This window comes from Hemitrygon akajei, chromosome 22 (genome assembly GCF_048418815.1).
Source record: "Hemitrygon akajei chromosome 22, sHemAka1.3, whole genome shotgun sequence".
Taxonomy (NCBI): Eukaryota; Metazoa; Chordata; class Chondrichthyes; order Myliobatiformes; family Dasyatidae; genus Hemitrygon; species Hemitrygon akajei.
This window is the reverse complement of record NC_133145.1, coordinates 3740843-3753244: the sequence shown is the minus strand read 5'-3', so window position 1 is coordinate 3753244 and position 12402 is coordinate 3740843. Positions and strand designations below refer to the sequence as shown.

Here is a 12402-nt window from a genome sequence, read left to right as displayed (position 1 = left end):
GGGATCAGTCCAGCTTCATCTCAAACCAAATTTGATGAGATTTTAAACAGGTATGGCTACATCTGCCAGAAAATTGTTAAAATATTTAACTTCTTATGGGGAATATAACAAAATTATTCAGTTAAAACACTGTTGGTGCAGTACAGGATTAATTCAAAGCAAAGCTTCCTCTACATTCCCCCTCAAACACTGTGCACAGTAACAGCAAGGATTAAGCACCAGAAATGCTGCAATTTCCCTGTTTCATAAGCTATGCTTGAATGGAGTCTCACAGTCTTCTGATGTTTCAAAATAATTTTTAAATGTAGTTAGTGTTGTGAACAGGATGTGGGCGGCTACCCCAAACAATAATTGTGGCAACACTCGTAATGTTTTTAGTGGTTTTTGAGAGATAGCACTCGCCTTGACACTGGTGTCATTTCAGCTCCATCAAAATGCCATGGATCGTTCATATCCAAGCAAGGGAAAAGAAGGCTTCATGTTTGATAGTGCTGCCTTGGAGTGTCAGTTTAGGTTTATGTAGACGAGTCTGCAGTGCAACTTGAAGCTACAAGCTTCCAGTTCAGTGGGGATGGACAACCCGATTGCAGGATGGGTGCAGTGCCAGTTAAAGTTTCCTGCACAGTAACATAGTGCTTGGTATAACACTATTCAGTGCCAGTGACCCAGGTTTAATTCCACTGCTATCTGTAGGAGCTTAAACATTCTCCCTGTGACTGCATGGGTTTCTTCCCACTTTCCAAAGACGTATGAGTTGGTAGATTAGAAGAACCTTCGGGTCACGTGGTGCTGGTTTGTTGGGCTGGAAGAGCCTCTTGTACTGTATCTCCAAATAAGATAAATAAAACCCTGCACTTTTTTTTTTGCTCAGACATTCCCTGAATGAAGACTCCAAATCCTGGAATCCAGTCCCTATAGCTTTTACAATGCAGTTATATTTGTGATTTTTCTTATGTGATGACTTGTTTAAATATTATCAAACTGGAGTTTTAGAATGCTGTTGTTTGGGTAGAAGAGCACTCGGGGATGTGGATTAGATTAGACTGATGGAGGCTTCCTGTGGGTAAATGGTCTTACAAAGGGCCTTTCAGTTCACCATGGACAACTACACTATTCCCATTTCCCTGAATCCTTGTCTAAATGTCTCTTAAACATAATGGCTGTATCTGATTCCACTGAGTTTCAGATATTATTTACTTGTATGTTAAAAGAAAACTCTCAAATTTCCCTTTTAACTTCTTCCTTAAACTCCTTTTAAACTCTAGCCTTAATTGTGTGTTTTACTATGGGGAAAAGTTTCTACCTTCCTGTGTTGGTGCCTCTTTCAACTTCCATCAAGTTATCCTTCAGCCTCCTTTGTTTCCTGGGAAAACAGGCCAAACTAATCCAATTTCTCCCCATGACTAAAGTGTGCCAATCCAGGGAACACCCTGGTGAATTTCCTGCGTACTGTCTGCGATACAATCTCATCCTTCCTAAGGAATTACATAGGCGGTCTAACTAGTGTTTTGTCAAGCTGCAACATAATTTTGCATCTATTCTGAATCTTGACCTACAAATGGCAAGCATGCCAAATGGTTTTTTCACCAACCTATTTAACTGTGTTGCCATTTTTGGAGACTAATGAACTTTAACCTTGAGGTCCTGCTGTTTATTCTTTATTTCCTTTCGCGACTTAACTTCTCAAAATGAATCACTTCTCATGTCAGGAACAAATTCCATCTGCCATTGCTCCAACCAACTTCCTCTCTATCTATATTCTGCTGTAAATTTAGACTGTCTTCTTCACTACTGCCAACTTTTATGAAATGTACAAACTTAACTGCCTTGCATTCATATCCATTAATATATTAATACGGGTCCCAGCACAGATCCTTGTGGTTCACATACTTCCTATTAGAAAGACATCCACATCACTACCTTCTCTCCCATCACCAAGCTAATTTTTGTTAGCCAACTTGCCCTGGATCCCACGTGCCTTAAGCCTAGACCAACCTTCTAATAGGAGAACTTGTCAAATGCCTTGCAGAAGTCCATATATACAAAGTTGAGTCACCCTGATATGTCCATGACTTTCTAAAGGTCCACAAATCCAGTCGCTTTGAATTTTCTCCCAATACCATCCCTACCATCGGGGCTAAGTCTTTCATTATCTGGCTTATCCCTGCTGCCTTTCAACAATGGTAACTATCTTCCATTCTTTGACACTTCATCTGTATTTAGTGAAGATGCAAAAGTCTTCAGGGCTCCCTTGCTTCCCATTGTGGCCCTGAGGACTTATCAGCCTTTATGTGACATTTTCTTGTCCTTAATTTGCTCCTGATTATCCATGTTCATCATTGGTGAATAGAGAGGAGTAGGCTTTAGGACTTTTACTCACAGGGCCTGGCTGTGCTCTTCTCTTTGTGTGTTCCATCATTGCTGTTCATGGAGGCCCCTTACAGCCAGAAGATGCAGATGACATGTGTTCCTTTGATTTGAGCCCAATTTGAAGTGTCCATCACCTTGTCTTTTTGAACTAAATTTTGATTTTGCAGTAAATTGCAATATGTTAATGGAGGCTAACAGTGTGCTGGCTCTGTCGATGGCAGGTTTCAATTCTGTCGGCAATGGAACTGATTTGGAACTTGTGTGAGATTTTGTACGTCGATGCAGCTCAAGGTGAGACTGAAAAGCTTCATGTGCTACCTTTCATTTCAGGTTCTTTGTGCTTAAATGTTTATTGCCTTTGGATGTGGGACAATAGCTGATAATGGCAGTTTCATGTGTTGTAGGAATTAAGTTGCAAGTATGCCAGATTTGATGGGAAAGTGTATTGCATTTATCTAGTGGCTGTCCTCTTTCCCAAAGTGCTGTATTGCCAGTTGAGTATCTTAGAAGTCTACTTGTTATTGTGACCAAAGTGGTAACAATCATATCTGTTTGTAACAGTGTTGATGGAGGGATCTGTATTGACTAGCACACTGAAGGTTACTTCCCCAATTCTTCTTTGAAACAAAACTAGGATCTTTTGTATTCAAAGCAGGGAGACTTCAGTACTGCGCTGGAGTGCTTAAGTGTCCAAGACTTGGCCCACAATTTTATAATTCAAGGAGAGCTAGGCAAGAGGTGAATGACAGGCCCTTTTGCTCTTGCAGTATCAGTGGGGAGTTGAGCAGCTTCATGGCATTTTCTGGTGCCATGGCAATTGTACAGAATGTCCAAGACTACAAACCACCCGGCCCCTATAACTGATATGAACAAATACAGCGTGAGCACTGCTTTATCAGTGGGGACCGTGTCTGACCTCTGTATTAGCTGAGACAGTTGGAGGGGAGACCCAGATGAGAGGGGTGGAAGATGCTGGAAGAGTTCAGCTAGTTAAGCTGAATCTGTGGAGGCAGAAATCAGTCAGCAGGGAAGAGTGAAATGTAAAGAAAAGGCTGTCTGGGGGTAGGTTGCACAGATCAGGGGATAAAGAGCACCAGTACTGACCAATGGGAGTCATTTTATGGTTGAGAAAGGGGCAGGGGGGTAATAATGGGAAACGATGAGAGGGACATTTACCTGAAGTTGGAAGATTCAGGGTTTGCTCCAGAAGGTTGCACATTGCCCACAGGGAAGATAAAGAGTTGTTCCTGTTGTTTACGTTGGGTATTGCTACAGTAGTGAGGGGACTGCAGGATTACAGAGGAAACAGACGGGATGCAGGGCCATCGCCAGTCGCTTGCTTTCTCCATTGTAGAAACAGGTGCATTCAGAAAACTGCACGAAGGAGACAAAATTGGAGAGGCAGGCTTTACCCAAGCGCCTGTTGTCCTTTGCGGTGTGAAGCTAGTGTCCACAGGCAAGTTTATATTCACCATGACACACACTTAAGGCTGAATATTTTAAAATGTATATTGTATTACTGGGGTCTCTGTTGGTCCTGTTTGGGGGTAAAGCTTGGCAATGTTTTCAGAAGTAATTATCAGAAGAGGACAAAAGATAAACTTTTATCTGCAGCAAAGGATAGTGATCTGAATGAACCAGGTGTTACAACACTGTAGTTTACGGAAACACTAAGGCAGTAATATCTGGTTGCAGCTGGTACTCTTATCACACTACTTCTGGACTGGATCAGAGTGCATGTGTGCCAAGTGGATTCTATGGCTGACAAGCTCCTGGCTACTGAAAACCCCACAGAACACCTTTACTTCTGGAACGTGGTAAGTGATACCCCACCAGGTGTGAGCTCTGGGAGGATGCAACAACTCTGAAGATTGAGTTCCCATGATTAAAGTGGTTTCAGTGGTACAGACAGAAATATTTGTAGTGACTTTAAGGGTGGAGAATGGGGTCAAGTGTGAGCAAGCCTTCTGGTCCTTAAACAAGATATTATGTCTGCATTCATGGAAGAAGGGACTGAAAACCCCCCTGACATAGGAGAGGACATGGGTTTGCAGAAAAGAGGAGCTGAAGAACGTAGAACATTACGGCACAATACAGTACAGGCCCTTCAGTCCATATGTTGCAATCAGATCCCCTCTCAATTCCAGCGTGTACAAGCTCAGTCTCTCTAACGGCACAATACAGTACAGGCCCTTCAGTTCATAATGTTTGCTGACCTTTTAACCTATTCTAAGATCAATCTAACCTTTCCCTCCTACATTACCCTCCAATTTTCTATAATCCATCTGTCCCTCTAGGAGTCCCTTAAATGTCCCTACTGTATCTGCTTCTACCACCTGTACTTACCTCCAATTGCCTTAAAATTATGTTAAAGCCATTTCCACCCTGGGAAAAGTGCCTCTGGCTAGCTACTCTATGTCTCTTATCATCTTGTACACCTCTATCAAATCACCTCTCATCGGTCCAAAGAGAAAAGCTTAAGCTTGTTCACCCTCTCTTCATAAAACATGCCCTCTGGTACATCCTGGTAAATCTCTTCTGCACCCTCTCTAAAGATTCCACATCCTTCTTATAATGAAATGAAAACAATATTCCGAGTGTGGTCTAGCCAGGCAACATTACCTCAAGACTCTTGTATTCAGCCACCTCTATAATGAGGGCCAACACACTATATGCCTTAACAACCCTATCAATTTGCATGGCAACTTTGAAGGATCTATGGACTTGTACCCCAAGGTCTCTCGGTTCCTCCACTCTACCATTAACCCCATATTCTGTCTTCAGATTTGATCTTCCAAAATGAATGACTTTGCATTTTTCTGAGTTGAAATCCATCTGCCACTTTCCAGCTCAGTTCTGCATCCTGTCAATGTCCCATTGCAACCTACAACAATCTTCCAACTTGTTCACAGTTCCTCCAACCTTAGTGCATTTGCAAACTTACCAAGCCACCCTTCCACTTCCTCATCCAAGTCATTTATGAAAATCAGGAGAAGCAGAGGTTCCCTGTGGAATACCGCTGTTCGCTGAGCTCCCGGCAGAATATTCTCCATCTACCACCCTCTGTCTTGTATATGGGAAAGCCCATTCTGAATCCACACAGCCAAGTTTCCCTACATCTCATGCCTCCTGAGCTAAATGAACCTGCCATAGGAACCTGATACTCTGTGGCTAGTGAAGGTGCAAAGATCATCACCAATATTGCAGCAATCTCTTCCATCCCTTCCCGTAGTAACCTGCGGCCTATCTTCTCTGAACCTGGGTACCTATCTATCCTAATGCTTTTTAAAACTTCTAGCACATCCTCTTTTTTTTTAAAAGTACGTCAACATGTTCGAACATATCAATCTGTTTTACACTGCTCTCAATTCTCATTTATTTAAGAAAATGAGTAAGTTAGTGGAAATAAAAATCTAAAAAGACAGATCAGTGTAGAAAGCAATGGCTGTAAAGAGATGATGAGTGGAATGGCCCTGCTATCTGATCCTGCACAAGTACACTGGGCTGAGATTTGATTCCCTGCCTCAGAAGGCAGTGGAGGCCAATTCTCTGGATGCTTTCAAGAAAGAGTTAGATAGAGCTCTTAAAGATAGCGGAGTCAAGGGATATGGGGAGAAGGCAGGAACGGGGTACTGATTATGGATGATCAGCCATGATCACAGTGAATGGCGGTGCTGGCTCGAAGGGCCGAATGGCCTACTCCTGCACCTATTGTCTATTATCTGGACCCCACTATTTAAAAAAAAGGAAAAGGAAAAATGGGGTTAATGTGAATTAATGTGAGATCAGTAGTACAGAAAATTCTAGAATCCTATGACAAAAGAAGCAGTAGCAAGATATTTAGCAAATAAAGAAATAGGCAAATTTATATTGGAACTAGAAAGGGAAAGTTATATATGACCACTGTTGGCATGTTTTGAGGTTGTAATTTTGGAAGGTAAGGTGGCTGTTGGATGTGGGTTACTTAGACTTTGAAAATGCCTTCAATAAGGTACCACAGAGGGTTATTAAAGAAAAATAACTACACAGTGTTGGAGGTAATGTACTGGCATGGTTTAACGACTGGGATCATTCTTGAGTTGTGAGTAGTGGCTGCAGCAGTGAATGGTTCTGGTGCCTCACCTGTTTGCAGTCTGTATCCAGTTCTGGGTCAGTGAATCGAAGATAGTTGGTGTTGCCTGATTGTGTGGGTTGTGAGGAAGATATAGAGTGGTTTTTTTGGGGTATGTGAATGGGACAGCAGAGACTGAAGGTGTGCTATAAGGTTCAGCACTTTGAGCCGAGGGGAGGGGGAGAAGAAGGAAGAAAGGGATGGGTAGAGAATGTCCTCTAACGAGGTTAAACAGGAAAATGAAGCATTCATTGAAACTGAATGAATTCTCAATGGGCTTGACTGGATGGCTGCAGAGATGTTCAGTGGCCAGAGACTGGAAGGAAGGCACTGGCCATTCAGAACGGAGATGGGAAGAAACTTCTACAAGAGGGTTGTGAACCTCTGGAATCCTCTCCCCAAGGGGTTTTGTCTGCTCGGTAGGTGAATATATTCAAATTATGCTTGATGGATTTTTGAATATTAGGGAATCTGGTGAGGGATTTGGTCTGTGCTTAGCTATATAAAAAAAAACAATTATCGTGTTAAGCAGCAGAGCAGATTTGAGGAATGAATAGCCAAATTTATCAGGGAAGTGGTTTGAGCCTTGCCTTGTGATATTTTCTGTCTGTTCCCAGGTTACTGGCTATGTGCTCCAAGGACGAATGGGAGAGGCTCGACAGATGCTGGCAAGGAAGGCTTTGCTCGAACCTGCTGCCAGTTCCATGTACAAGTGCATGGCTGATCTAATGAGAAAAATGCCCATTTTCTCAGTAGGTTTTCAACTTGATTATTTTCTTCCTTGTGATGATGTTCCTTGCAAGGATCCTTTGATATCCCTTCCCAAGTGACTATGGATTTGTCATTCTTTCTTCCTTTCCTAAGATGGTAATCCTCACTAAAGTATGTTTTTGCAGCTCTAGCTTCTGTCAGGTTTTATTTTCAATGATGGCTATGAGCTGTTGGTGTCACAGCTTTTTCCTCTACTCTCCTGTCAACCTAATATGTGTATGTAAATATAGGACATCAGGACAACAATTGAGAGTGGGCCCTGTTTTAGTGTTTGTAACTCCCTAACCCTGAATTACCAGCTGAACCGCCCAACAAGACCAGAAAATCTGAGGTACTCAGAAGGTTGGATAGCATCTGTGGAGAGAAAAAAGCACTGGTGTTCCTCCAATGTTAAGCTTCATTAGAAGAGTGTTGGACTAATGTCCCTGCATTGTTCTTCCTTTGAACACAACAGGGCTGTGGTGGACATGTCAGCCAAGACTGACTGGGAGCATTTAACAGTACCTGATTGTTGGTTATTGACATTGTGCTTTGCCTATTCTCACTTTGATAGTTTGTGCAGAGTATGACACTCTGACTGCTGTCCTGCATTGTTGGGAGGGGAGTGATCTTGGTTCCTCAGGTGTGTTATGATTTAATTCTGCATTGACTTTGCTCAGTCTGATAACTTCCCTTTTTTATTTAAGCCCATTGTGAACATTCAAAAATGTATCCTGCAACTTAAAATGTTTAAAGGTAACATCGGTTTTAGTGTATTAGTTCTGTGGAAATATTGATAAGCTCTTTGAACGATTCTTGTGCTTTCTTACCCACTTTAGTCCAGCAGCAATCAGACCCTAACGGAGTTCGAGCTGAAGTGGCGTCATTGGCAGGAGGACTGCCAGCGATGCCTGAGAGAGGGAACCTTCGCATCCAATAATGATCTACTGCTGATCTGCCAGGTAAAGAAGGTGTCTTGATGAATTGCAGTCTGTGGTCCAGTCTGAATATCACTCTCAATAGCAGTATTAGTAAGCTAAACAAAAATCACTTCTTCCTGGATTACTGACAGAATGAAGGACAAGGCCGTGATGGTTACAGGTTCAGGCCATTCCGTCCAGCAGTGCTGTCACTCCAGTTTGCCAAATCCTTCACTTGCTGCATCCTTGCATTTGTCACAAACACATCTGTACCCTCTTCCCTCTGGTTTGCTTTCTTGCTGAAGGCTTCCAGGTTTGCAGTATTTCTCCCTTTCTCCCTGGGTCTGCAGGCTGTTTAGAACATCTTGGTTAATTATTTGCTAAGATTGTTTCTTTTCGTTATATTTCCTTTGGTTATTTATTTATTTTGGTTATATTTCTACAAAGGGTCTTTGTCTCTGTTGCTCTGTCCAAATGCTGCTTGACTTCAGAGTTTTCAGCATCTGTAGTTCGTTGGTATTCATCTTCTTCTAATCTTTACAGCTCTGATATTCCATTCCTGATCACTGGTCAGATGCTGAATTGACAATTTGTGTTGCAGCTCTATTAAACTGGCTGGACTGCACTTTGACTTCAGCCACTCTTTGGCTAGAGTGTTGTGTTCACTTCTGATTGCCTCATTATAGGAAGAATGTGGAAGTTTTGAGAGGGTGAATTACCGGGACAATGCCTGGATTCAGGAGCGTGTTTTATGAGGAATCAGAATCAGGTTTAATATTACTGGTAGGTGTTGTGAAATTTGTTGGTTTTGTGGCAGCAGTACAATGCATGATAAATATAGGAAAAAGACTGAATTACAGTCAGTATGTATATTAAATTAAATTAAGTGCAAAAACAGAAATGAAAATAGTGGTGAGGTAGTGCTTATGATAGATAGATACTTTATTCATCCCCATGGGGAAATTCAACATTTTTTCCAATGTCCCATACACTTGTTGTAGCAAAACTAATTACATACAATACTTAACTCAGTAAAAATATGATATGCATCTAAAATCACCCTCTCAAAAAGCATTAATAATAGCTTTTAAAAGTTCTTAAGTAGTTTACTTAAATACATTGAGTCCTAACCCCGGCACTTTAACATATCTTACTCCTGGCGGAGTAAGGGTTCAGTGCCCACTGGCAGAGGGGAAGAGGCTGTTCCTGGAACGTTGAGTGTGTGCCTTCAGGCTCCTGTACCACCTCCACGGTGTGCCTTCAGGCTCCTGTACCACCTCCACGGTGGTAGCAATGAGAACAAGGCGTGACCTGGGTGCTGGGGGGCCTTAATGACGGACGCTGCTGTTCTGAGACACCGCTCTTTGAAGATGTTTTGGATACAATCGAGGCTGGTACCCATGATGGAGCTGACTAATTTTACAATTTTTTGCAGCTTCTTTCAGTCCTGTGCAGTAGCCGCTCCCCCCCCCCCCCCAATACCAGACAGTGACGCAGCCAGTCAGAGTGCCCTCACAGTACATTTGTAGAAATACTTGTCTGTTTTAGGTGACAACCCAAATCTCAAACTCCTGATGAAATATAGCCTCTGATAGCTGCATCAGTATGTTGATAGGTTAGGTCCTCAGAGATATTGACACCTAGGAACTAGAAATTGCTCACTCTGTCCATTTCTGATCCCCAATGAGGATGGAGGGAGCTTGGGGAGCAAAGGACAATGAGAGATGACTTGATAGACATATACAAGATAAGAGGCATAGACAGAGTGGGCAGCCAGAGACATTTTCCCAGAGTGGAAAGCCTAATATGAGGGTGAATAAGTTTTAAGGTGTTTGGAGGAAAGTACTGGGGGAAGTTGGGTAGATTTTTTACATAGAGAGTGGTAGGTACATGGGACATCGGTAGGAGTAGTGGTGAGGGAACAGACTGGTAGGTACATGGGACATCGGTAGGAGTAGTGGTGAGGGAACAGACTGGTAGGTACATGGGACATCGGTAGGAGTAGTGGTGAGGGCACAGACTGGTAGGTACATGGGACATCGGTAGGAGTAGTGGTGAGGGAACAGACTGGTAGGTACATGGGACATCGGTAGGAGTAGTGGTGAGGGAACAGACTGGTAGGTACATGGGACATCGGTAGGAGTAGTGGTGAGGGAACAGACTGGTAGGTACATGGGACATCGGTAGGAGTAGTGGTGAGGGAACAGACTGGTAGGTACATGGGACATCGGTAGGAGTAGTGGTGAGGGAACAGACTGGTAGGTACATGGGACATCGGTAGGTACATGGGACATCGGTAGGAGTAGTGGTGAGGGAACAGACTGGTAGGTACATGGGACATCGGTAGGAGTAGTGGTGAGGGAACAGACTGGTAGGTACATGGGACATCGGTAGGAGTAGTGGTGAGGGAACAGACTGGTAGGTACATGGGACATCGGTAGGAGTAGTGGTGAGGGAACAGACTGGTAGGTACATGGGACATCGGTAGGAGTAGTGGTGAGGGAACAGACTGGTAGGTACATGGGACATCGGTAGGAGTAGTGGTGAGGGAACAGACTGGTAGGTACATGGGACATCGGTAGGAGTAGTGGTGAGGGAACAGACTGGTAGGTACATGGGACATCGGTAGGAGTAGTGGTGAGGGAACAGACTGGTAGGTACATGGGACATCGGTAGGAGTAGTGGTGAGGGAACAGACTGGTAGGTACATGGGACATCGGTAGGAGTAGTGGTGAGGGAACAGACTGGTAGGTACATGGGACATCGGTAGGTACATGGGACATCGGTAGGTACATGGGACATCGGTAGGAGTAGTGGTGAGGGAACAGACTGGTAGGTACATGGGACATCGGTAGGAGTAGTGGTGAGGGAACAGACTGGTAGGTACATGGGACATCGGTAGGAGTAGTGGTGAGGGAACAGACTGGTAGGTACATGGGACATCGGTAGGAGTAGTGGTGAGGGAACAGACTGGTAGGTACATGGGACATCGGTAGGAGTAGTGGTGAGGGAACAGACTGGTAGGTACGTGGGACATCGGTAGGAGTTGTGGTGAGGGAACAGACTGGTAGGTACATGGGACATCGGTAGGAGTAGTGGTGAGGGAACAGACTGGTAGGTACATGGGACATCGGTAGGTACATGGGACATCGGTAGGTACATGGGACATCGGTAGGAGTAGTGGTGAGGGAACAGACTGGTAGGTACATGGGACATCGGTAGGAGTAGTGGTGAGGGAACAGACTGGTAGGTACATGGGACATCGGTAGGAGTAGTGGTGAGGGAACAGACTGGTAGGTACATGGGACATCGGTAGGAGTAGTGGTGAGGGAACAGACTGGTAGGTACATGGGACATCGGTAGGAGTAGTGGTGAGGGAACAGACTGGTAGGTACGTGGGACATCGGTAGGAGTTGTGGTGAGGGAACAGACTGGTAGGTACGTGGGACATCGGTAGGAGTAGTGGTGAGGGAACAGACTGGTAGGTACGTGGGACATCGGTAGGAGTAGTGGTGAGGGAACAGACTGGTAGGTACGTGGGACATCGGTAGGAGTAGTGGTGAGGGAACAGACTGGTAGGTACGTGGGACATCGGTAGGAGTAGTGGTGAGGGAACAGACTGGTAGGTACATGGGACATCGGTAGGAGTAGTGGTGAGGGAACAGACTGGTAGGTACATGGGACATCGGTAGGAGTAGTGGTGAGGGAACAGACTGGTAGGTACATGGGACATCGGTAGGAGTAGTGGTGAGGGAACAGACTGGTAGGTACATGGGACATCGGTAGGAGTAGTGGTGAGGGAACAGACTGGTAGGTACATGGGACATCGGTAGGAGTAGTGGTGAGGGAACAGACTGGTAGGTACATGGGACATCGGTAGGTACATGGGACATCGGTAGGAGTAGTGGTGAGGGAACAGACTGGTAGGTACATGGGACATCGGTAGGAGTAGTGGTGAGGGAACAGACTGGTAGGTACATGGGACATCGGTAGGAGTAGTGGTGAGGGAACAGACTGGTAGGTACATGGGACATCGGTAGGAGTAGTGGTGAGGGAACAGACTGGTAGGTACATGGGACATCGGTAGGAGTAGTGGTGAGGGAACAGACTGGTAGGTACGTGGGACATCGGTAGGAGTTGTGGTGAGGGAACAGACTGGTAGGTACGTGGGACATCGGTAGGAGTAGTGGTGAGGGAACAGACTGGTAGGTACGTGGGACATCGGTAGGAGTAGTGGTGAGGGAACAGACT

The 12402-nt window shown here is 44.5% G+C and overlaps 1 protein-coding gene across 2 annotated transcripts in view; it reads left to right on the top strand.

The window, feature by feature from the left end:
- Positions 1-12402, top strand: part of nup85 (nucleoporin 85) — a 64096-nt gene that overhangs the window by 23368 nt on the left and 28326 nt on the right. For both annotated transcript variants that reach the window (XM_073026620.1, XM_073026621.1), the window contains 4 exons: positions 2592-2661; positions 4066-4187; positions 7099-7233; positions 8071-8193. In XM_073026620.1, coding sequence (XP_072882721.1) covers positions 2592-2661; positions 4066-4187; positions 7099-7233; positions 8071-8193 — 450 coding nt within the window. The remainder of the gene's footprint in view (positions 1-2591; positions 2662-4065; positions 4188-7098; positions 7234-8070; positions 8194-12402) is intronic.